Below are 25,835 nucleotides of genomic sequence, written 5' to 3'. Positions count from 1 at the left end.
GAGAAGGGCAGGGAGAGGCGACCGAGTGAGAATTTACATTACCTTAATCCGAGGCCGAGATGATCAGAACGGAAGCGCCTTAGAAATGCAGATTCCCCAGCCCCGCCTCACCCCAGAGATTCCAATGGGGGCGGTGCCCAAGGGCGGACGCAGGAATTTAGCGAGTTAGCAAAGCTCTCCACAAACCGAGGCTCCACGGACCATAACGCCCTGAGGGCTTAGGGTAGGCGGGGGGCCTCGTAGCTTCGCTCCGAGCCCCTCCACCCACTCTGCAGCTGGCTCGGCCCGCTAAGTCCTACCGTGGCGCTGCTCTGCTCAACACACCCCTCCCTCCAGAGCCTCGCTTAGAGTAAAAGGTGAAGTCCTTACTGGACCCGCCCCCCTCCCCCACCCCAGGCTGCAACCTCGATGACTCCCCCCGCGGCCCCCACTGGCCGTTCCTCCTACCTGGTTCCTCTTCCCCCAGCCACCTCCAAGCCTCTCCCCCGCACCCTTTGACGATGCCCACCTCGGGGAGGCCCTCCCCGGACCATGTGAAATACCTCCTCCCCTGCTTCAGGTTTGCAGCCGGCACTCACCCCTAACGCACCTTACGCCTCACCGCTCTATCTCGAGTCCCATCTTTCCCGACCCCACTCGGCCCTAAACTCGAGCAAGAGCGGGAGTTTTGCTCGTTCGTTGCTGTGTCCCGTCCCCCACCCCGGCCCCTAGCTCCGGGGTGCTGCGGAAACTCAGTCGTCTTTCGGAAATCCCCCTGGGCTCGGGACGCCGCACTCAGAAGGCTCACCTTCCAGGCGCCCCGGCCCGGACCAGCGCCAAAGAAGCAGGTCCAGGACCCGGGCGCCGGCGCACCCCGAAGACGGCCTCGGACAGGGTCTCGGGGCGCCCACCCAGCGCCTTGGAGAGAAGATTCGCGATTCGCTAGCGCTCGGGGGGCGCGGCGTAGTTCGCCCCGGGAGAGAGAATTCACAAGGAGGTGTAATTTACAAAGGCGCACGGCAGGGGCGCCGAGGGCTGAGCCGCCGCGCTGGACGCGGGGGCCTCAGCCGCCCTTCCCCGCCCGAGGCCTCGCACCCACGCGGGTCCCGGGACCGTCCGAACAACCGCCCGCAACCCCTGGGCGGGGCGCCCGCAGCGCTACTCACCCGACAGCCCCACCCCCTCGGGGGCAGCGTCGGCGACCCCCGGGCGCGCGGGCTGCGGCTCCTCCGAGTTCAGGTGCTGGGGCTTGGCCTGTTTGCGCCGCGACATGGCGAGCGGATCGCGGCCCCCGGCGCCGCGCACGCCAGTGGCCCGCCTCTCCCACGACCGCTTCCCGGAGTTCGGAAATTTCCCCCCAACCCCGCGACCGGAGCGCGCATGTCCCGGCAATTTTGCGCCTCGGCCGAGCAGGGCGATTTATCAAGAACCCTGACGGCTGATTGGCCCGGCGCCAAGGCCTCGGGGGGTCCCGGGGAAGCGCGGGCCGCGCCGCTGCAGCCCACACCACCCGAGAGCTCGTTAGAAATGCAGACTCTCGGGCTCCACCCCAGACCCGCCGAATCAGAATCTGCATTTTAACAAGCTCCCCAGGTGATTCGCATGCACATTAAAGTTGCAGAGACCGTGTCTGCATTTTAACGAGATCCCCAGGTGATTCGCTTGCCCATTAAAATTTCAGAAGCACAGCTCTCCTCCAACTTTCCTGCGCGCACGAATCACTGGGGATCTCGTTAAAATGCAGATTCTGACTCAGTGGGTCTGGGGTGGGGCCTGAGCTTCGGTATTTCTAACGAGCTCCCAGGTGGTACCACTGCCGCTGCGGCTGCACAGGCCGTGCTCTTAGATTCTGACTTAATTGGTCTGGGCTGAAGCCTGGGCATTAGTGTACATATATATATTTTTTTCTTAAGCTCCCCAGGTTATTCTGACGTGCAGCCAAGGCTGAGAAGCACGACCTCCAGCATATTCGCATTTGAAATTTAAATGAGGCCAGAGAGTCTCCAACGGCAGATGAACCACTTTATGGAGGAGCTCATTAAAAATGCAGATTTCGGAAAGTTTGGCTTCAGGCGGCGGAGCCCGGTAATCTGTATTTCTATACGGCGCCCCCAAACCCCGTCCCTCGTCCGGTGACTCTGGCGCCCCAGGTCTAGGACCACACGCGAGAAGCCTCGGGGCCAGCAGGGGAGTGGGCCTGCCTAGCAGGTGACCGAGGCGTGGTCTGGGGAGGGGAGGTGTTGAGCTAATTGGCGTTCAAGCTCAGACTGGCTGGGACCTTGATGAGACCCGAGGGGGACCCGTCCTTGCATCAGGTTAACACGGGGAGCAAGAGAGCCACCTACACCGCTCAGGTGTTTACTTTCTACAAACTGGGGAGTTGCTCAAGGCGGGGCTGTACCCTAAGCTTGCCCAAACCTGCGAATCACGAGAGGGCCCTCGTTAGAAAGGACCCGGGCTCGGCTCTGAATCCGTGGGGACGGGGGCCTAAGAATCTGCGTTTCTAACAGCAAGGATGGTGCAAGTTTACTTTGTGGCTAGGGCGGGCCCCGTGGGGTTCGGCAGCCGCCTGTAACTCGTCTCCTTGGGGTTGCCGTTGGCAAATCGTGGGGTAGGGCCTGCGGGATGAGCATTTTTACTTTTCTCAAAAACTGAGCTGTTCTCCAACTTCCCGCTGATTTTCAAGTTCTGAATTGACTTTAGGGATGGTTGTGTAATGCCAGCTGAGGTCACTCAAGGTTAAATTACTTATTTATGACTTAAAAAAAAAAGCAATCCCTACCCCCAACGTGGGGCTTGAACTCAGCCCCCAGAGATCAAGACTCAGGTGCTCTAGGGACTGAGCCAGCCAGGTGCCCCGGGATTAAGTTATAGAGCCAATTTTTTTTAACCTTTAAACTTTTCTTTCTTTCTTTAATGTTTACGTTTATTTTTGAGACAGAGAGAGACAGCATGAGCAGGGGAGGGGCAGAGAGAGAGAGAGACACAGAATCCGAAGCAGGCTCCAGCCTCCGAGCTGCCAGCACAGAGCCTGAGGCGGGGGCTTGAACCCACAAACTGCGAGATCATGACCTGAGTCCCAGTCGGATGCCCAACCGACTGAGCCACCCTGGTGCCCCCGACCTTTAAACTTTTCTTTGGGATGTGCGTGTAGTTACACATACACATAAAGCCATTTGAAAACCTATCATGTGCTTAACTTTTATTGTGTCTGGTGGAATGTCTCAAGAGGATACTGGATAAACTGGGGACAGTGGTGTTGCCTCTGGAGAAGTGCCCCCAGCCAGAAGGATGGGAGATCGCCGGTACCCCGTTTATACTGCCTGCGGTGTGTATGTGCTTGTATTTGATATTTATATGGCATTTCATCAGCTCAGGTGCCCAGGATTGGATTAATCCTTGGTACGTGACACCTGGTCATTACTGCTCATTGCTGGCTTGAATGGTGGCTTGTTTGGTCCCTGGCTTATTAGGGTATAAGAGATACTAGGGAGCCCAAAGCTGGGAGCATTGGTGTTAGGTAGAGTCTCTCCTATGGCCCCCTCCTCCAATTTCACGGCTGTCAACCTAAACCCCATACACTTCATTCCTTTGCTTTCTTTTCAGTAAGTTCTTTTGCACGTGCATGTAATCTTAAAAGACACAATTTTAATTAAAAAAAATTTTTTTTTGACATTTATTTATTATTGAGAGACAGACACAGAGTGTAGGCAGGGGAGGGGTAGAGAGAAGGGGAGTCACAGAATCTGAAGCAGGCTCCAGGCTCGGAGCTGTCAGCACAGAGCCCGACACGGGGCTCGAACCCACAAACTGTGAGATCATGACCTGAGCCAAAGTCGGTCGCTCAACCGACTGAGCCACCCAGGCGCCCCACAATTTTAGTTTTTTTCAAGAACTAAAAAAGCGTATGTAATTTTCTAGGAATCCCCCATATTATATTGCTAAAAGCATCCACATTGCTGTGAAAATAGCACAGTTTATTCATCTGCCCTCCTGGTGGTGGGCACTTGGGTTGTTTCCCAGTCTTTCTGAAGCGTGTGGGCATCATCTGTGACGCTTCTAAAAAAGTGTCAGAGTTTGGGGCACCTGGGTGGCTCAGTCGGTTAAGCGTCCGGCTTCGGCTCAGGTCATGACCTCACAGTTTGTGAGTTCGAGCCCCGCGTCGGGCTGTGTGCTGACAGCTCAGAGCCTGGAGCCTGCTTCAGATTGTGTCTCCCTCTCTCTCTGCCCCTTCCCTGCTCATGCTCTGTCTCAAAAATAAATAAACATTAAAAAAAGTGTCAGAGTTTAAGTGAATGTACACATTTTCGGATTGCAGGTGACCCTTTAAGAGATTATGCTAAAGTCCTGGCACCAGATTACATTTTTGCCAGCAAAGGGAGAGAGAGATACTGCGGAGCCAAATCCTTTCCTATACTCGGTATTATCAGACATGTGAATATACAATGATATTTCACTGTGGTCTTGATTTGCATTTTCCCTGCATGCATTGTTTCCAACACAAAAAAAACAAAGGCAAAATTATTGTTTTTCACAAAAGTAATGACAGCAGCTGATAAAATTTGTTTCATTTTTTTGAAGGCACCGTTTTATGATTTTTTAAACACATCTATTCAAAGTTACTGTGGGGGCGCCTGGGTGGCGCAGTCGGTTAAGCGTCCGACTTCAGCCAGGTCACGATCTCGCGGTCCGTGAGTTCGAGCCCCGCGTCAGGCTCTGGGCTGATGGCTCAGAGCCTGGAGCCTGTTTCCGATTCTGTGTCTCCCTCTCTCTCTGCCCCTCCCCCGTTCATGCTCTGTCTCTCTCTGTCCCAAAAATAAATAAAAAATGAAAAAAAAAAAAATCAAAGTTACTGTGTAAATTAAGTTTATTACCATGTATAGTTTTAATGGCTTGACTTGAAGGGTCTAAATGAAAAATTGGAAGAAAAATGGAGGCACGCCTGGCTGGCTTAGTTCGTAGACCACTCAAATCTTGGTCTCCGGGGGGTGAGTTCAAGCCCCACGCTGGGTATAGAGCCTACAAAAAAAAAAAAAAAAACCAAAAAACCCAAAACAAAAAAAACACACAAAAAACCCCCCAAAACTGAGGTGCCTGGGTGGTTCAGTTAAGCGTCTTGGCTCAGGTCATGATCTCACGGTTCGTGGGTTCGAGCCCCACGTCAGGCTCTGTGCTGACAGCTCAGAGCCTGGAGCCTGCTTCAGATTCTGTGTCTCTCTCCCTCTCTGCCCCTCCCTGGCTAGCGCTCTGTCTCTCTCTGACTCTATCAAAAATAAATAAACATTAAAAAAAAAATTGAGGGGTTCCTGGGTGGCTCAGTTGGTTAAGCGTGTTCACTCAGGTCATGAGACTTTGGCTCAGGTTATGATGACACGGTTTCTGGGTTCGAGCTCCGCATCAGACTCTTTGCTGACAGTTCAGAGCCTGGAGCCTGCTTGGGATTCTATGTCTCCTTCTCTCTCTGCCCTTCCTCCACTCACACTGTCCTCTACTCTCTCTCTCAAAAATAAATAAATGTAAAAAAACAAAACAAAAAATATAACTCCTAGATTAGAGATCTACGTAAAAGCAGGGTATCACTCAATGGCTATGATAAATCACACTTCTCCTCCAATTCCATTCACCAGTCATACAAATTGACTATTTTCTTGACATCCAGCTCATAAATTTTCATCTTCCCTGATAATCAAACCCGAGGCTTTTGCAAATTAAACTAAAGAGGGCACATCACTACGTCTTTAACAGATGGATTTCAAACCACTGTGCTTGGACAATGTTTAAACAGATTAGAAAATTCCATCGCTAAGTTTAAACACGCAGAATGAGGTTTTTTTCCGGGCGACACCTTTTCATCGTCCTTCGGCAACAAAGTCACAGAACAAAGAAACTACGGTCGAACACGCGTTTCAAAATACTTCCTCCACAGGGTGTTTCCCTTCCAGAGAAAGTCAAATTTGCAACCCTTGCCACTTTTTAAAGGGAGAATGGAACATATCTGTAATTTTGATCACTTAAGGCTTTTGCCAAGAGCTGAGCGGTGCCCTCTGAGTTCTACAAAAGAGTCTCCTTCTCCCTTTACGGAGCATCATACAGATTGAGAGGCAGTACAATGTAGTAACACATGGACTAGAGCCAGCTTGAGTTGAAATCCTGGCTCTGTTAGCGCGTGACCTTGGGAAAGCTGTTCTGTGCTCCCATTTTCTCGTCAGTAAAATGGCAATGCTCATATGACTAGGGCAGTCGTGAGGACGAATGGGTTTCCGTATGCAAAGTACAGAGAACAACGTCTGGCGCCAAGGGGGTAAGAGTTAACAATCACTATAACGGAGTGCGAGTATTAGTTTACCAGTACTAGTTATCATGTGTAATAAGAGCTCACACTCACCCAGAATTGGTGGTTCCAATTAACGAGGCGCAGACGCTGTTTTCCACGGAAATAAATGGGAAGCAAACGAGACTGTGTTGACTTTACGGAACCCTCAGGAGCTGCAGATTTTCCCTGCTTTCATAACACCTTCAGTAGAGGTATATTAAACGAGGAGTTCAACGTTACTCATTGAATTTGGCGCAAGTAACTGCTTTCTTTTTTAAGAGAAAAAGTCATTGCTCACCTCAGTGCTGTCCTGTCCCTTACCTTTTTTCCACTATGGATACAGGAATGAAAGAACGGGTAAATGTTTTCCAGGTACAAATGGTTCCCAAACAGGAAGTAAAGGCAGACACGAGCAAGTCTGACTTCTTCATCTGCCAAGAATTTATTTGTTCAACTGATCATTTTTTGACTTCTCGCTGTTGCGTGGCTCCGTTCCAGGTGTTGGGTACAGAGCCCCACGCAAGACAAACAAGATCCCGCGGGCAGCGAGAGGACGAATGAATGAATGAATGAATGAATGAATGAGGGCAAAAGGTCACTTCGGATAACAATGGGGACCACAATCAAGATGACATGGGGTGGTGTGACCCAGAGTGGGTGATGCAGGGGAGGGTAGCTGAGTCTGGCTAGAAGAGACCTACGAGCTAACACCTGATCTAATAGGCAGCCATGGGAAGAAGCAGAGAGAGAGCATTTCTGGGAGAAGAATCCATAGCAAAGGTAAGAAAATCAGCTTTGGTATGTTTGAAGCAAAGCAAGAAGCACCCGTGGCTAGCTGGTCGCCAGAAAGAAAAATATATGGCTTGTAAGAAGTTGGAAAAACAAAGTCCCAGCTCACTTATGAGCAAAGAAATGCAAGTTAAAATAAATTGAAATACTGTTTTATATCCTCTCTTAACAGAAAAGATTAAACCCACACACGTTATTAGCAAAGGTGAGCATGTGCCTTTTCTCCCCCACGCTGCACTTCTCAGACTTACTGTTCAGGAGAATCACCTGGGGACCTTGTTAAATGCAGATTCTGACTCCAGCGTGTCTCAAAAATGTAACATGAATACAGATCACCTGGGGACCTTGTTAAGGAGTGGATTGTGATTGCTCAGACCTTAATGTGCAGAAGAATGACCTGGTGATCTTGTTAAAAGCAGATTCTGGGCAACAAACCTCTAAGAGTTATACAGCCTCACTGCCTCGCTAATTATGAGGGAATGAATATTAAATAACCATCAATTCCACACACAGCCCCCCGCCCCCCTCCGCATCAGATCAGTGAAAATTAAGAATGCTGGTAACATCTACCCTTAGCAAGAGTGCAGGGAATTTGGTCTTCCAACGCGTTGGTGGCGGGAGCACCTATGAATGTTCATAGGTGCTGCAGAGGGCAATTTAGCAGTACTTTTTAAAAAAAAATTTTTTTTTAAACGTTTATTTATTTTTGAGACAGAGAGAGACAGAGCGTGAACGGGGGAGGGGCAGAGAGGGAGGGAGACACAGAATCCGAAGCAGGCTCCGAGCCGTCAGCCCAGAGCCCGACGCGGGGCTCGAACTCACGGACCGCGAGATCGTGACCTGAGCCGAAGTCGGACGCTTCACCGACTGAGCCCCCCAGGCGCCCCTACAGTACTTTTTTAAACGTGCCCTGCCAGTGATCTGTCAATTCTGCTTCCATCTGTTCTCCAGAGAAACGTCTGCACATGTGCACAAGGGAGCAAGGATGTTTGTGGCAACACTAATATCGTAGCACAACAAAACAAAACAACCCCCCCAAAACCAAAAACCCACAAACCATTGAGAAACCACCTAATAATGCCCAGCAACAGGGGACTGGTTAGGTTAAACTAAGGTTTAACCATACTACGGAATACCAGGCAACAAATGGAAGTAATCATCTCCCCCCTCTCTGCCCCTCCCCTGCTCTCTCTCTTTAAAAAAAAAAAAAAATTTAACGTTTATTTATTTTTGAGAGAGAGAGAGAGAGAGAGAGACAGAACATGAGCGGGGGAGGGGCAGGGAGAGAAGGAGACCCAGGATCCAAAGCAGGCTCCGAGCTGTCAGCAAAGAGTCCAACATGGGGCTTGAACTCACAGACCACGAGATCATGAACTGAGCTGAAGTTGGATGCCCAACCAACCGACTGAGTCACCCAGGCATCCCTCTCTCTCTCTTAAAATAAATAAATAAACTTAAAAAAAATAGGGACTGTATTCCCATCCTGCTTGATAGTTAAAAAGTAATAACTAAAATACTTAACTAACTGATGGTTCTTTTTTAAAAAAATGTTTATTTATTTTGAGAGAGAGAGAGAATGAGAACACGAATTAGTGAGGGGCAGAGAGAGAGGGACAGTGAGGATCCCAAGCAGGCTCTGTGCTGTCAGCACAGAGACTGATACAGGACTTGATCTTGTGAGATCATGACCTGAGCTGAAATCAAGAGCTTAACCAGCCGCTTAACCAACTGAGCCACTCAGGCGCCCCAAGCGATGGTTGTCATACAATGCGATACATTTTATATGACCATAATAGACAATAACGTATTTCTCTGTGTGCTGATACAGAATATTATCAAGATATGTTAAGTGAAATATTCAAAGGACAGAAAAGTAGTAAGTTATGCTATTGTGTGTGTGTATGTATGTATATATGTAAAAACATACATATATAACAGCATCTCTCTATTTTTTTTTTTTTATTTTTAAAATTTTTTTTCAATGTTTATTTATTTTTGGGACAGAGAGAGACAGAGCATGAACGGGGGAGGGGCAGAGAGAGAGGGAGACACAGAATCGGAAACAGGCTCCAGGCTCCGAGCCATCAGCCCAGAGCCCGACGCGGGGCTCGAACTCACGGACCGCGAGATCGTGACCTGGCTGAAGTCGGACGCTTAACCGACTGCGCCACCCAGGCGCCCCATAACAGCATCTCTCTATTAAATTTCACACACACACACACACACACACACACACACACACACACACACGAATGCAGAGACCAGGGAACTGGGAACATGCATCATCCATGGGGACAGGACATCAGTTGTCTGAATGACATCTTGATATGTACTTTTTGGCAATCTCGTAAGTTACAACATTTTATTTTTTTTTTCAACGTTTTTTAAAATTTATTTTTGGGACAGAGAGAGACAGAGCATGAACGGGGGAGGGGCAGAGGGAGAGGGAGACACAGAATCGGAAACAGGCTCCAGGCTCTGAGCCATCAGCCCAGAACCCGACGCGGGGCTCGAACTCACGGACCGCAAGATCGTGACCTGGCTGAAGTCGGACGCTTAACCGACTGCGCCACCCAGGCGCCCCTACTTATTTATTTTTGAGAGAGAGAGAGAGAGTGAGCAAGCAGGGGAAGGACAGAGAGAGAGGGAGACAGAATCCCAAGCAGGCTCTGTACCATCAGCACAGACCCTGATGCGGGGCTTGAACCCACGAACCTGACATCATGACCTGAGCTGAAACCAGGAGTTGGAGCTTAACTGATTGAGCTGCCCAGGTGCCCCTCAAAGAAATGCTTCACATGCTCCTGTCCGTTAGCGTCTCCTGCCTTCTGCCACCTTCTTTCACTAGTTCTAATTTTGGGTAATTATGATTTAAAAATAGTTTTGTCACTGTACATCAACCATACTTCGATGAAAAACAAGAACAACAGTTTTGTCACCTAAATAATGATGCTTAGTTTTGCTGCCTTTTGAGCTGCATGAGTAATATTCCTTCAAGTGCTTCTTGAAGTGTGTGAGATGCGCTGTGGTGAGGCAGGCAGCTGGAGTCCACACTTGAATATACGACATTTTACACCTTCGCTGCCAATGGGCGGTTTCCAATTTGGTAATTATGAGCAATGTAGCTATCGAGACTCTTGCACAGATCTCCTGATTCTTGGGTGTAAATTGCTCTACGCCCAGAATCTGCATTTAACAAGATCCCCAGGCGATTCTTCTGTACCTTATGGTTTGAGGAGCACCGAGGTCAGAATCTGCTTCTTAACAAGGTCTCCCGGTGATCTGTATCCATGTTAAAGTTAGGGACGCACTGGAATCAGAATCTGCATTTTATTTTTATTTATTAAAAAAAAATTAACGTTTATTTATTATTGAGAGACAGACACAGAGTGTGAGCAGGGGAGGGGCAGAGAGAGAGGGAGACACAGAATCCGAAGCAGGCTCCGGGCTCCGAGCCGTCAGCACAGAGCCTGACACGGGGCTCGAACTCACGAACTGTGGAATCATGACCTGAACCGAAGTTGGTCGCCTAACCGACTGAGCCACCCAGGCGCCCCTCAGAATCCGCATTTTAACAACGTCCCTGTCCCTGGTACGGCTGAGACGTGCAGCTGGGGGGGGGGGGGGGAGCTGGATCACAGCATATGCTCACCTACAACTTTTTTTTTTTTAATTTTTTTTTCAACGTTTTTATTTTATTTTTGGGACAGAGAGAGACAGAGCATGAACGGGGGAGGGGCAGAGAGAGAGGGAGACACAGAATCGGAAACAGGCTCCAGGCTCCGAGCCATCAGCCCAGAGCCCGACGCGGGGCTCGAACTCCCGGACCACGAGATCGTGACCTGGCTGAAGTCGGACGCCCAACCGACTGCGCCACCCAGGCGCCCCAGCACCTACAACTTTCCTAGGAAGTGCCGAACTGTTTTCCAGTGTGACTGTGTCAATTTACATTCCCGGCAGCATATGTAACTTTTAAGATGAAAATGATTGGGGGGACAAAAGGGAACTAGTTAAAAAAGTCACCAGGGCACAGTCTTATTCGAAAATGTTCATAACGGGGCGCCCGGGGGGCTCCGTCGGTGAAGCGTCCGACTCTTGATATCGGCTCAGGTCATGATCTCGTGGTTCGTGAGATTGACCCCATGTTGGACTCTGCACTGACAACGTGAAGCCTGCTTGGGATCCTCTCTGCCCCTCCCACGCTTGGTCTCTCTGTCTCTCAAAATAACCATTTAAAAAAAATGTTCAGAACCAGTACTCGCATCCTCACATCTCTCCTTTCTGCTCCCACACCCCAGCCCCTCCCCTTCATGGATTAGAATCTGTAATGAAATGACGTACTGGAGGAGGAGGCCGTGTAGGTGCCACAGTGTATCAGGGCCTTTATTTATAGAGAACACGGCCTCCAGGTCACCTGCTGATTCCTACAGGTTTGGTGGTTCCTGAACTATAAAGGAATGTTGTCTAAGAGTAAGACTTCTAAGCTTCTAGGGGCGCCTGGGCGGCTCCGTCGGTTGAGCATCCGACTTTGGCTCGGGTCATGATCTCGCGGTCCATGAGTTCGAACCCCGCGTCGGGCTCTGTGCTGACAGCTCGGAGCCTGGAGCCTGCTTCGGATTCTATGTCTCCCTCTCTCTGTTCCTCCCCCACTTGCACTCTCTCTCTCTCTCTCTCAAAAATAAATAAAGATTAGGGGCGCCTGGGTGGCTCAGTTGGTTAAGCGTCCGACTTCGGCTCAGGTCACCATCTCACGGCCCATGAGTTCGAGCCCCGCGTCGGGCTCTGTGCTGACAGCTCGGAGCCCGGAGCCTGCTTCGGATTCTGTGTCTCCCTCTCTCTCTCTCTGACCCTCCCCCGTTCATGCTCTGTCTCTCTCTGTCTCTCAAAAATGAATACACATTTAAAAAAAAATTAAAAAGAAAAGACTTCTAAGCTTCTAGATCTCGGGCAGGGTGTGGCAACATGGGTTGTCCGTTGTCTTAGCCAGTCCTGAGAAAAGTGAGTTTCCGATCCCTTTCCAGCAACATCGAAATCACCCAGACCGATTGTCACCTGCAGATTCTTTTCGTGTTTCCATGTCTTAGGCCACAGTCTCCCTGACTCTGACGTTGTCCATTAGGGCTTGCCCCAGAGCCATTCACTTGTTGGCCAAACATTTATGGGGTTCTCTCCGGTTTTGAGGCACTGTGCTAACCTCTAGGAATGCACCAGCAGGCCTTTGAGAAAGTCACAGATTAACGATGATGGAAAATAAGGAAACGGGCAGTTACAAGACAGTGTGATAAAGGTTCACACAGTGCTCAGGGAACGCTTCCTGCCACGGGCCGATTCGTAACAGGGTGAGTCGGTCTTGGGCAGGTACAGAAGTGAGGTGAAGAGGGTCACAGGCACAGGGACAGCCTGTGCAAAGACCAGGAGGTAAGAGATGGCCGTTTTGAGAAGCCTCAGTCTGGCCGGAGGTGGGCGGGACGCTGGCGATAAGGCAAAGGAGGCCGGTGGGAGGTCGACTCCATGGCCTTGTATGGCAGACAGGATACATTCAACCGTTTCCTGCTCCCTCTTTCCCTTCTCTTCCTGCTCAGCTTCGGACACATCCAGAGGCCAATTCCAGGCTTGGTTTGACAAGGTGAAGTTACTTCACCTCTCCTCGCCCGAGAAGCAGCCATGCCGACAGTGGTAATGACTCTGACCACGAACACCGTGAACGCTCACTGATGCTAAGGCCTAGTCTCACCAGCGCTTCGCAGATGTGTGCTTTGTACAAGCCTCTTAACCTCTCGAGCCTCAGTCTCATCTGTAAAATGGGGATAATAATTCAACCTACCTCAAAGGGGTTTCCTGAGTATTCAAAGGGAATGTATGGAAAGGGATCGACAAGCAGTACGTCATGAAGAATGTTACTTGTCATTGTTATCGGCAGTCACCCGCCTACTCCCCTTACACGATACTAACTTGGAAAACTATTGCACAAGATAACCTCACACCTGTCAGAACGGCTAACGGTAACAACACAGGAAACACCAGATGTTGGCGAGGGTGCAGATGTCGGCGAGGGTGCGGAGAAAGGGGAACCCTCTTGTACCGCTGGTGGGAATGCAAACTGGTGCGGTCGCTCTGGAAAACGGTATGGAGCTTCCTCAGAAAGTTACAAATAAGATCTGCCCTATGACCCAGCAATTGCACTGCTAGGTAGCACTTTAGCCAAAAGATACAAAAATACAGATCCGAAGGGCAACGTGCACTCCGATGTTTACAGCAGCATTACCAACGTAGCCAAACTATGGAGAGAGCCCCAAAATCCATCGACTGACAAATGGATAAAGAAGATGTGGTATATATACATATACAACGGAATATTACACAGCCATCAAAAAGGATGGAATCTTGCTGTTTGCAACGATGTGGATGGAGCTAGTGGGTATTATGATAAGTGACATAAGTCAGCCAGAGAAAGACAAATACAATGTGATCTCGTTCATATGTGAAATTGAAGAAACAAAACAGATGAACACATGGGAAGGGAAGACAAAGAAGGGGGAAGCAAACCATAAGAGACTCTTAACTATAGAAGACAACCTGAGGGTTGATACAGGGAAGGGGGGTGAGGATAGGCTAGATGGGTGATGGGTACTAAGGAGGGCACTTGCTGGGCTGAGAACTGGGTGTTATATGTACGTGATTCTACTTCTACTAAATTCTACTCCTAAAACCAATATTATATTATATATTAACTAGCTAGAATTTAAAAATTTGAAAAAGAAAAAAAAACTATTATAAAATATAATAACAATTATTATAAATGCTGATTTTACTTAATATCTACATTGTGCTGGGAGTGCTGGGGATACATTGGTGAAAAAGACAGAAGGGGCTGGGCGCCTGGGTGGCGCAGTCGGTTAAGCGTCCGACTTCAGCCAGGTCACGATCTCGCGATCCGGGAGTTCGAGCCCCGCATCAGGCTCTGGGCTGACGGCTCAGAGCCTGGAGCCTGCTTCCGATTCTGTGTCTCCCTCTCTCTCTGCCCCTCCCCCGTTCATGCTCTGTCTCTCTCTGTCCCAAAAATAAATAAACATTGAAAAAAAAAATTAAAAAAAAAAAAGACAGAAGGGGCTGTGTCTGGAACACTTAGTGTTCAGCTGTACTATAATGCAGGCTGTGATGTGATCCTGTGTTTAGTTAGGCTAGTGCTTTGAGTTTGTTTTTTTTTTTAACAGAGACCAAATGAAAGTGACGAATGAAAATAGAAAGTTTACTTCTGGCGGATGATGCTGCAGGAGATCAGCCGGGGACCCGTGTCCTAGCGTATTGCTGTACGAGCCCCTGCAGTGTTTCTCGCAAGGTGAAGATCCACACCTGTGATCCAGTCCATGGGAAGGAGCAAAAAGGGAGAGGAAGGCAAGCAGCTGTCTTTTACAGAGTAACCCAGAGTGTGTATCACTTCCTGGTTGTCCCCCATTGGCCAGCATTTAGTCACATGGTCACAGGTAGCTGCAAGGGAGTCTGGGAATGTGGATTCTTTTTTTTTTTTTAATTTTTTAAATGCTTATTTATTTATTTATTTTTAAATTTTTTGAATATTTTATTTTATTTTTGAGACACAGAGAGGCAGAGCATGGATGGGGGAAGGTCAGAGAGAGAGGGAGACACAGAATCTGAAGCCAGCTCCAGGCTCCAAGCTGTCAGCACAGAGCCCGACGCGGGGCTCGAACTCACCGACCGTGAGGTCATGACCTGAGCCGAAGTCGGAAGCTCAACCGACCGAGCCACCCAGACGCCCCAATGTTTATTTATTTTTGAGAGACAGAGCACGAGGAGGAAAGGGAGTCACACAGTCCGAAGCAGGCCCCAGCTCCGAGCCGTCAGCGCAGAGCCCGAGGTGGGGCTCGAACTCGCAAACTGCGAGACTGTGACCTGAGCCAAAGTCAGTGGCCCAACTGACGGAGCGGATTCTAATAGGGTGGATGTGTGCCCAACTAAAACTTGGGGAAGATTTCTGGGAATTCATCCTACTGATACAGAGGCACACGCACAAAATGACGCCTCTATGAGATCCTTTACTGCAGCGCTCTCTGAAATTGCAAAAGCCAGGAAACAACCCAAGGGTTTGTCCACAGGTGAGATGCTGAAGAAACTGTGATACAGCCCCACACGATGCGATACTCTGCAGCTGCTAAAAAAGAATAAAAAAGAATGAGGAATCCCTGTTGTACTAATATGGTAAGATTTTCTGAATATATGAAATGAAAAAAGCAAGGGACAGAACTGTCCCTTTTTTTGTTTTGCGAAAGGGAAGGAGGTAATGGAAGAATATTTTCGTATTTGCTCATGGTCGCAGACAGAAACACCGGAAGGCTATAGAGTGTAGCAGTTGCTGTTGGTGCCCCACCCACGGGCCCTCAACCTTGTCCCCTCAGTGCATGATGGACTGACTTCCAGCTGCCGGGACCGCGTTTGTTTCAAAAAAAAATTAAAAAAAAATTTTTTTTAATGTGTATTTATTTTTGAGACAGAGACAGAGTAAGAGCAGGGAGGGACAGACAGAGAGGGAGACACAGAATCCAAAGCAGGCTCCAGGCTCCGAGCTGTCAGCACAGAGCCCGACACGGGGCTCGAACCCATGAACCATGAGATCATGACCTGAGCCGAAGTCGGACGCTTAACCGACTGAGCCCCCCAGGTGTCCCTGCACCTGCATTTCTTTTTCTGGGGTTTTCTCTGTTTGCGAGCATTCACTTTGCCCCCCAGTGCAGCAGCCTGAAAGGCTTGGGCTGTCAATCTCTTCCTACTAGCTCAGGAGCGGCTCTCAATCAGCAAATGCGGGGAGTTGGTGGATGAATACCTCAGCAACCTTGCCCCACAAATGGATAACTCTGGATGCATCGGTTCCTTCCTGCCTCCCAGGGGTTCCAGCAGGAGTAAGTGCCAGATGCCCACAGCAGCAGCTCCGCCGATCACACACTCTGTATCAGCTCTTTCCCTCCTCTGTCTCACTCCTGCACCCACCTGACTCTGGGTGTTTCCTGGGATCACCTCCCAAATAAGCTCCTTGCTCTCTAATCCTTGTCTCAGGGTCTGCTACTGGGGAAGCTGCAATAAGACAAAGAAAAGAAGAAGGAAAAGGAGGAGAAGGAGGAGGAGGAAGAAGAGGAAGGGAAGAAAAAGAAGAAAGAGGAAAGAGAGAGAAAGGAAGAGAGAGAAAGAGAGAAAGGAAAGAAAGGAAAAGGAAGGGGAGAAAGAAAGAAAGAGAGAGAGAGAGAGAGAAAGGAAGAAAAGCAGTTACCCATAAGGAGCAGGAAGGGAACACAGGATGAGAAAGAGACACATCAACGTATACCATCTTATGTGAATGTATGAGTTATTCACGACAGGCCTCACAAAAACATTAGTGACTCTAGTCTTACAAAGAACACATTGAGGCACCTGGGTGGCTCAGTCGGTTAAGCGTCCGACTTCGGCTCGGGTCACGATCTCGCGGTCCGTGAGTTCGAGCCCCGCGTCGGGTTCTGTGCTGACAGTTCGGAGCCTGGAGCCTGCTGCGGATTCTGTGTCTCCCTCTCTCTCTGCCCTTCCCCTGCTCTCTCTCTCTCTCAAATATAAATAAACATAAAAAAAAAAAAAGAACACATCGGCTGATGGGGGAAAATGAACAGTTTTTGCCGGAGTACCCTATTCATGCTATGCTCATTTCTGTTCGATGCCAAACCACTTGCCATCTTGCAAAGGTGTAAGTCCCCCCAACTCCTCTCCCTCTTGTGTTAGGGGCATGAGTCCTAGGTTACATATGGAAGGGGGAAGTTGCACGAGGGGAAGGCATGGCGAATCGTGCCATCGCCTGTCCGGCAGTGTGCAGCGTGGAATGGCGGTGAACCCGTGAGTTTTGGGTCTCTGTTCCGTCACCTAAGAAGTGGGCACAATAAATACCCACACTATTTCCCTCTCAACGTTGTAAGGGAAATGCTGGATCTAAAAAAGTTCACCCTCAAGAGGTCTGCGTGCCTGACACGCTTATGGACTGCTAAATCAATCCATCGACCGATCACTCAATACGGCCAATGTATTTAACTTGAGGTGCTGGGCTTACAAAGAGTCTAAGAACGACTTTTCACCAGAGACACTCACTGAGGAACAATGTAGCCTGAACAACACTCAACAGATATAAACTTCTGTATCGGAGATGGCCACGTCATAGCTCTATGGCTTGGAACAAATGGCTTAATATTTCCGGGCCTTGGTTTTCTCATTTGTAGAAAGAGCATTATTGCATTGTCTCCTGTTTAGGGCTGCCATAAGGGTTGATGAAACACTAGTTGTAACACGCTTAGGGCATTACTTAGCACAGAGGGAGCAGTTGATGAACAATGCCTGAGACACCCAAGGCTTCCTTCGACTCAGTTTCTGTAATGGAGGGTCTATTAGTCAGGATTGTATGCTTGCAAGTAACTAAATACCCTTTCCTTTTTTCTTCCCCCTTAAGAAAGAAAAGAATTTGTGCCAAAGAACTGAAGGCCGAGAGTACCTTTGTATTCCAGCTCTGGCGTGACCCAGGGGCTCAAACATCACGCCATCTTGGTTTCTCTGCTCCTCTCAGCAAAGCTTTGCTGTGTGTTGGGTTTAGTCCCAGGTGGTTCTCTCATGGGGTAGGCAGCTTCTGATGTGGCCCTTAAAGAGCCTGGCTTCCAGAAATGCTTGCTCTTGGCTAATCCCCTCCCCGTGGCCGGACCTAGAGATGCACTCCTAATAAGCTGAATTGGCAAAAGTGATGAAATGTCACTTACAGAGACTGTCTTCCTTCTTGCTCACCCTGTCTTGTTCTCTCTTGCTGGCTTGCTCTGATGGAAGCCAGCTGCTATGTTTTGAGCTGCCTCATAGAGAGGTTCATGAGGCAAGATGTTGATGATAGTGTCGGGCCAACAGCCAGTGAGGTAACAAGGTCTTCAACCCAATGGACCATGAATCACTGAATCCTGTCAACAACCATGTGAACGAGCTTGGAAACAGATCTGTCCCCCTCATCTGAGCCTTCGGAGGAGACCCCAGCCCCGGCCAACAACTTGATTACAGCTTTGTGAGGAACCTTGAGACAGAAGTCCCAGTTAAGCTATGCTTGGACTCCTGACCCACAGAAACCCTGAGGTAGTAAATATTCTTTGTGTTAAGCCACTAAGTTTTGGGGTAATTTGTTATATAGCAATAGATTAATAATATATCTCTACTGGAAGATTTGGGGCAGGGCCAGCCTTATATCCTCAGAGCTCCAAGGAAAAGAAAGGTAGAGAAAGTGCCCTTTTCCTGATCATTCAAACAGAAGTCCCAGGATTTAGCCCCGGTTAGGCTTGATTGGTTTGCCTCGGGTCATCTGCCCATTCTTTAGACCAGGAAATGGCAACCCATGGTCTGTGGGCCAAATCTGGCCACTGCCTGTTTCTGTAAATAGGTTTTTGGGGAACACTGCCTCATTCATAGATGTTTATTGTCTATGGCTGCTTTTGTGCTGAAACCACAGAGTTCAGTAGCTGCAACAGGGATTAGATGACCCCCTACATCTAAAGTATTTACTTTTGGGGCATCTGGGTGGCTCAGTCGACGGGTTAAGCGTCCGAATCTTGATTTTGGCTCACATCATGATCTCACGGTTCGTGAGTTCAAGCCCCACATTGGGCTCTGCGCTGACAGAGTGGAGCCTACCTGGGATTCTCTCTCTCTCTCCCTCTCTCTCTCTGCCTTCCCCCTCCCACTCTGTCTCTCAAAATAAATAAATAAACTTAAAAAAAAACAAAAAAAAAATTTACTATCAATTATTTCTGTTGAAATCAGCCACCATTTCTGTTGCTTTAGCAAGAATTTGCTGGTGCGCCTGGGTGGCTCAGTCGGTTGAGCATTCGACTTCGGCTCAGGTCATGACCTCACGGTCGGTGAGTTCGAGCCCCGCGTGGGGCTCTGTGCTGACAGCTCAGAGCCTGGAGCCTGCTTCGGATCCTGGGTCTCCCTCTCTCTCTGCTCCTTCCCCACTCATGCTCTGTCTCTCTCTGCCTCAAAAAAAAAAAAAAAAAACCATTAAAAAAAAAAAAGAAAAAGAAATAAGTTGCCGACCCTTCCTTTAGACCAGTAACTTTGACCAAGATCACGGGGTACTTTGATTGGCCAAGCATGTGACACACCCCTTCCCCTCATGCAGGGGTGTGTCAGCCCCACTTGGAGCATATGGACTGAAGGGGGGGGCGGGGCAGATCCCTAAGGAACATCTAGGAAATGCTAAGGGGAACAGGTAGTTAGCAGAGGGAGCAGAGGCTTAAGGCCTCTGCAGTGAACGTTTATGGTTTTGTATAACCATGCTACCCTATTTCCTCCGGGGAGGTGGTTCTTGTCGGACTGGCAGAGTTAGGGGAGGTCACGGAGAGGATGTGGCCACCGGTTGACCCATGAGCTGGACCCCAGCCATCGGAGGCTTCTTCCTCCCTCCTCTCTACTTGAAATAGGGGTTCTGTTTGCCTTCCCCACTCCCACAAGCCGCCCCAAGGACGCAGCCTTGAGATAGTGATGTGGTGCTTAGACCGTCTGGATGGGATGGTACACGACTGAACCCAGTGAAGGCTTCCATATAGACTTTTGAGATTTGGCAGGAGGGTGTAGAGATCTCTTTGTCTTGCAGCCGCCCAAGACAAGTGTCGTGTGTACCTTCCCTTGCATATGAAAGCTCCCACCCTCTAGTATGGAGTGGCTTGACTCTTCAGTCTCTCTTTACCCTGCGGTACAGAGCTGGTTTCAGATTATACCCAGGAAGCTCCCAAGAAGGTTTTGCACAGACAGCTAGTTATGGAAAAGCCACAGATGGCCAGTGGGCAGGATGGGCTCGTCCTAGCTCACTGTATCCTCCAGACCACAGAGCGGCTCTAGGATTGGGCGTGTGCCTCAGCGGAGGGCCGTTCCTGGGCTATTTATATACCAAAGCAGAGAGAGAGAAGGACTGCCCTCTGGGTTTGCTGAATTGGGATGATGTTAAAGCTGGAGCTGCTGTGACCGTATCCTTCTGCCAAGTACCAAAAACAAACAAACAAACAAACAAAAACCAAAAAAACACCCATCTGCCGGAGGAAAGCATAAAGCCAAGCCAAGATCAGCTGTATGGGCGTGATCATGAAAAAAGATGCCCACAAAACCACCTCCCTGGTGTAGGTCCTAAGTTCCCTGGGGCTTAGCCCTGTGTTTCTTTCTTAGATTCTGGAAACTACCCACTGTCTGTCCAAAGTGTTCTTACTTCTGCTAGTTTTAGTATGTTTCCTGTTACGTGTAACCAAAAGAATGTTGAAAATATCTGATCAAACTGGAGACAAAGACCGGACAGGGGCTTCTGAAGTCCGGAGAAAGCAAAAACCCAAGGTGGAAGCCACGGGGTATGTGAAAGAGACAGAATAGAGGTGAGGTGCAGCACTGAAAAAAGAAATCCAAACAAACAGATCAATGGGGAATATCTGAGTCTCATCTATGGCAGAGAAAATACCCAAGAATTCCCAGAGCTAATAAGCTGTACCTACAGCCTCTGATCTCCTGAAGTCCAGCGGCCAAGCTTTCACTGTTTTGTATCACACAGACCTTCTCACATTTTTGTTACCACCTGGGTCTTACCAGCTTGTAAACGCTGGATTAAAAGTCCCTTTGGGGCTCCTGGGTGGCTCAGTCAGTTAAGTGTCTGACTTGGGCTCAGGTCATGATCTCGTGGTTTGTGGGCTTGAGCCCTGCATCAGGCTTCATGTTGGTCGTGCAGAGTCTGCTTGGGATTCTCTCTCTCTCTCTCTCTCTCTCTCTCTCTCTCTCTCTCTCAAAATAGATAAGTAAACTTAAAGGAAAAAGGAGGGCCTTTAAGAATGAACCAGTTTACAGGTGGCTGGCTGGCTCGATTGGGACTCTTGATCTCAGGGTTGTGGGTTCCAGCCCCACGTTGGGGTTAGAGATTACTTAAAAATAAAATCTGAAAACAGAATGAACTAGTTTCGCATGAGCTGATACGGAATGATTTCTGAATCTTCAGGCCCAGATGGTGGTGCGAAATGATTCCACCCTGTCAGGGTGCCTGCTGGCTAGAAAAAGTGCCTGGCACCTAGTAGGTGCTGAATAAACTTTACAGAATAAATCCTGAAAGATATATTGTTAAATGGAAGAAAAAGAACAAAAAGAGAAGACCCGCTACAGGACAGGATGTCGAGTAAGGGCCCACTGAAAAGAAGCAAGAAGAAAAAGAAACAAAAACTACACATACAAGCATGTGTTAGCGCATGGTTGCTTTGGGGGAAGAGAGGCGAGAATCCGGTCCGGTAAGGAGAATAATTTTTCATGAGATACCACATTGAAATGTTTGAATTTTTCCAGTCTGCATGTATTAACTTTTCTTTTCTTTTTTTTTTTTTCAACGTTTTTTATTTATTTTTGGGACAGAGAGAGACAGAGCATGAACGGGGGAGGGGCAGAGAGAGAGGGAGACACAGAATCGGAAACAGGCTCCAGGCTCCGAGCCGTCAGCCCAGAGCCTGACGCGGGGCTCGAACTCACGGACCGCGAGATCGTGACCTGGCCGAAGTCGGACGCTTAACCGACTGCGCCACCCAGGCGCCCCCATGTATTAACTTTTCAATGAATAATGTGTTGTAATGGAAAGATACTCCATAGAGCAAATACAGGGGCGCCTGGGTGGCTCAGTCGGTTGAGCGTCCAACTGGCTCAGGTCACGATCTTGTTATTTGTGGGTTCGAGCCCCATGTCTGGCTCCGCGCTGACAGCTCAGAGCCTGGAGCCTGCTTCAGATTCTGTGTCTCCCTCTCTCCCTGCTCCTTCCCCACTCGTGCTCTGTCTCTGTCTCTCTGTCTCAAAAATAAATAAACGTTAAAAAGCAAATATAGTAACATGGTGATAGAATCTTCATGCAAAGCCTATGGCTATTCACCAGAAAATTCTTTCAGTTTGCTGTACGTTTGAAACTTTTTACAAAAAAAAATTGGGGGACGGAATTACTTTAAGAAGTTCCCCTTCTGTGATGAAATCAAAGGCTGGCCGTGAAGCTGGTACCATCCAGCTCTCAGAAGGGAGGCAAGATCCCATGACAGTGGTGGGGGGCAGCCTTCTGCCTCAAGGTGCCAAGGTTCACACCTGAGCTGGCTCAGTGCGGGCAACAGAAACCAGTTGAACCAGAACAGGGACTTACTGGCAGCTAAGGGCCTCGATGGGCGTGGAGAGCCTGGCCGGGGTGATGAGCAGAGGGGGAGGCGGGCCAGACAGGTGCCACCATGACATGTCCCGTGGGGACCATCTGCTTTGGGTAACGCGGGGAGACTTCTCTGCTACTGACGCCGAAACCCCGAAGCTGGACCCCACGCGGCCCCCATCCCGCCATCGCACCCAGTTTACACGTCCGCTGAAACGCTGCCACTGTGAGTGAATTCTGATCCCTCCCGTCTGGGGCAGAAGCATCCGGCGGGCCAAGCCCAGGTCATGTGCTCGTCCTCCAGCTCCAAGGAAGGGGTGGGTGGGAGTGGCCGATGTGCATCGGCTGGTGCTGTGGCAGGTAGGGCACTGCCCTCCACCCAGGTGAGCACGGGGACCGCACAGGGCGGAGGTGGCTTGCGAGCAGCCCTGACAATGACGGGTGCGAGGTCTGGGTGGCTTCACCAAGGACGCATGTGCGCTGAGCGAGCGGCTCATTAGCGCTGCTCTTGTATTTGGCTACATCAATTGACCGCCTACTGTGTGCCAGCTTCTCCACATGCATTAGTTTATTTAACCCTACTTTACGAGGCTCTAAGGTAGGTGCTGTTATTATTCCCGCCATACAGGAAAAGACACTGAGGTTCGGAGAGGTTAGGTCGCTTGCTGGGTCAAATATTTGGGAAGATGCCGAACCGGGATTTGAGCCCAATTCTTTCGGACTCCAGGGCCCCTGTTCTTTTATTTTTTTAGTTTCTAATTTTTAAGTTGTCATTGAGCCTTCGACATACCCATCTTTTATTTTTTTGATGTTTATCATTTATTTTTGAGAGAGAGAGAGACAGAGTGCGAGTGGGGGGCAGAAAGAGAGGGAAGACACAGAATCGGAAGCAGGCTCCAAGCCCTGAGCTGTCAGCACAGAGCCCGACGCGGGGCTCGAACTCACGGACCGCGAGATCGTGACCTGAGCCGAAGTCAGATGCTTAACTGACTGAGCCACCCAGGAGCCCCAACATACCCATCTTTTAGACTGTTTGTCTTTCTGAAGACCCTGGTAAGTGAGAGGTAGCTCGAAACGAACAGAATCCTCTGTGGGAAGGTGTGAAGTCTCATAAAAGCGGAGGCATCTCCAGCACTACGTTCCTTCTGTGCGTCTGCTCCTGGGGGGTGCTGGGTCTCAGAGCCAACCGGCAAAATGCTGCCTTGAACAAAAGATGCCCTATGGAGGCCAACAGGTCCTACGTAGATTGGGAGGGGAGTCCTATGGGCAGGTGTCCTTGCCCATGAAAGGAAAATGAAATTAAAATTAAAAAAAAGAAAAAAAAGGAAAGAAAAGGAGGCAAAACAAGATGGGAGGAGAGACCTGATGTATTTACATCCAAATGGTTCTTTTTCATCACCCTTGTGTTGAAAGTGATTTTATTTTATTTTTTAAAAAACATTCTTGAGAGAGAGAGAGAGAGAGAGAGAGAGAGAGCAAGTGTGAGCAGGGAGGGGAAGACAGAGGGAGACAGAGGATCCCAAGCAGGCTCCATGCTGACAGCACAGAGCCTGATGTGGGGCTTGAACTCATGAACCACGAGATCATGACTTCAGCTGAAGTCTGACGCTTAACCTACTGAGCCACCCAGGTGCCCCAAAAGTTATTTTAGTCAAAAGCGAAAGATTTATTTGATCTGAAGAGAAACCAGAGTATGAAAGCTATTTTAAAGTAGGATTGTAGGGAAAACATGATTTCACTCATTCAAATAAATACTGAATACTGGATATGGCAATTCGGTATTCGATCATACATTGACGTTTTCACTCATCGTCTCCTGTATTAGTCAGTCTTTGCTGGTGTAACAAACAAAAATCTCAGTGGCTTTCCACAACAAATATTTATTTTCTTTTTTCTAGGTCTGTGAGTTCATTGTGGCTCTGCTGGCTTTGGCTCTAGGCTGAGGGTTGGGTTGAGGTCAGTTCCATTTGTCTGCCCGTTTCTGCTTGGGCCATCAGCCACACAGGGCACGTTCTTCTCAGGACAGGTCACTTGAGAATAAGAGGATAAGCCGAATCGTACAGGCACATTAATGAATGTGAGATTTTCCCCATCAGGTCCACTAGTACTCCATTAGCCACAGGAAATCACATGGTTTTGCCCCAGATCAGTGGGGGTGGGGAAGCACATTTCACCCACCATGATGCCGATGGGCGAGGGTGGATGCATAGAATTCGGTCCCAGGGAGGGAGTGTCGAGTTGGAACAATAACCTGATCTACCGCAGCTGTTAACATTGAAGACTGGAATACAATCACACAGTGAAGCATAAACAGATTGGTAAAGGCTGACAGAGACATTTATACTCCTAATCAATTCATGTCTAAAGCATCAGGTCAAAGACCCCACCTTTGATCAGCTTTGGGGCATGGGACTTGTTCTTTTCTTCGGAAAACTGACCCGTGGGAGGCGACACTCTAATATCTGCCTTGTGTTGCACTGCTGCATCGTACTGCTAGGGCTAAGCTCTAGTCATTAGCTGACAGCTTCTGGCCGTGGCCTTCCGTCAGTCACAACGGCACGTTGGAAGCTGATTCACATCTGCTCTCCCAACATCATTCTCAACGGTGCCCCTTCACTCCCACAGGTGTCCCAGTTTGGACGGTGAACTGTACGATCGTCTTTTATTTTTGGTATACGTGTGGCACTGTTTTCTCCTGCGATAAACAACCTCCCCAGGCGCCAAATGCACCACGAAGAACACCAATCTGTGTTCTTCCTTTTTCCCCTTCTCCCTGCTGGAAAAATGCTCCAATCGCAAAGGACCCCTCTCCCTCCAGACCTTCGTATGTTCCCGCCCCCCCTTAGAATGCTCACTGCCCATTTCCTAGTTCCTGCTTTTCACCTGTGGCTATTACTGGGCATTTTGACCTTCCGTAGGCAGCCTCCCCTGGGCGGTCCAAACCTGGGTCACCTGGCTTCCTGGTCACGCTTTCGTGTCCCCCGCGAGAGCACTTATGTGCTGTCTGCCTCATGAGACCGTGAGCTCCCAGAGGGCAAGGGTCCTGCCTGCCCCGCAGCACCAACAGCATATTTGCAGAGTGAATACAATTGCTATTCTTGCTTTAATTTTTATCATGATATATGTCAGGCACGCATAAGGCATAGAGAAAAATTCTCGCATCATCCTCGTTGTCTACTGCTGTTGTTCGTTTTCTCCCTTTTCCAGCCACATTTACACCGAAAAGCACTCTCGTGTTTCGCTTAGGGTTTTTCCACTGGCTTTTCCCTCTGGAATTCTCCTTCCCTTGGCAACCACATGGCTTCCTCCCTCATTCCAGTCTTTGTTCTGATCTTAACTTCTCAGGGAGGACTTCCCCGACCACCCTATTTAAAACATCAACCCCTCTCCCCCTACCGAACTCCCCTCCCCCCCCAGCACTCATCACCTCCTGACACTGTTATAACACACTTACGTATTCTGTTTGCTGCGTATTGTCTGTTTCCCCGCCCTGGAAGGGGGACTCCATGAAGGCAAAGATCACTCTCTGCTCATTGATAACCCTCAAGTTTCCAGAACTGC

General features: G+C 49.2%; 1 protein-coding gene across 2 annotated transcripts in view; it reads right to left on the bottom strand.

Moving 5' to 3' along the window:
* The window catches only part of ZFP64 (ZFP64 zinc finger protein), a 93,630-nt gene that overhangs the window by 20,128 nt on the left and 47,667 nt on the right, over positions 1 to 25,835 (bottom strand). Inside the window, exon 1 of one of the 2 annotated variants that reach the window (XM_047852869.1) lies at positions 1,146 to 1,397. The exons of the other annotated variant lie outside the window; for it this stretch is intronic. Coding sequence (XP_047708825.1) covers positions 1,146 to 1,251 — 106 coding nt within the window. The 5' untranslated portion in view covers positions 1,252 to 1,397. Of the gene's footprint in view, positions 1 to 1,145; positions 1,398 to 25,835 lie in introns of those variants that run through there. 2 annotated transcript variants of the gene reach the window in all.

This window comes from Prionailurus viverrinus, chromosome A3, assembly GCF_022837055.1.
Source record: "Prionailurus viverrinus isolate Anna chromosome A3, UM_Priviv_1.0, whole genome shotgun sequence".
Taxonomy (NCBI): Eukaryota; Metazoa; Chordata; class Mammalia; order Carnivora; family Felidae; genus Prionailurus; species Prionailurus viverrinus.
This window is presented reverse-complemented; position numbering and strand designations above follow the sequence as displayed.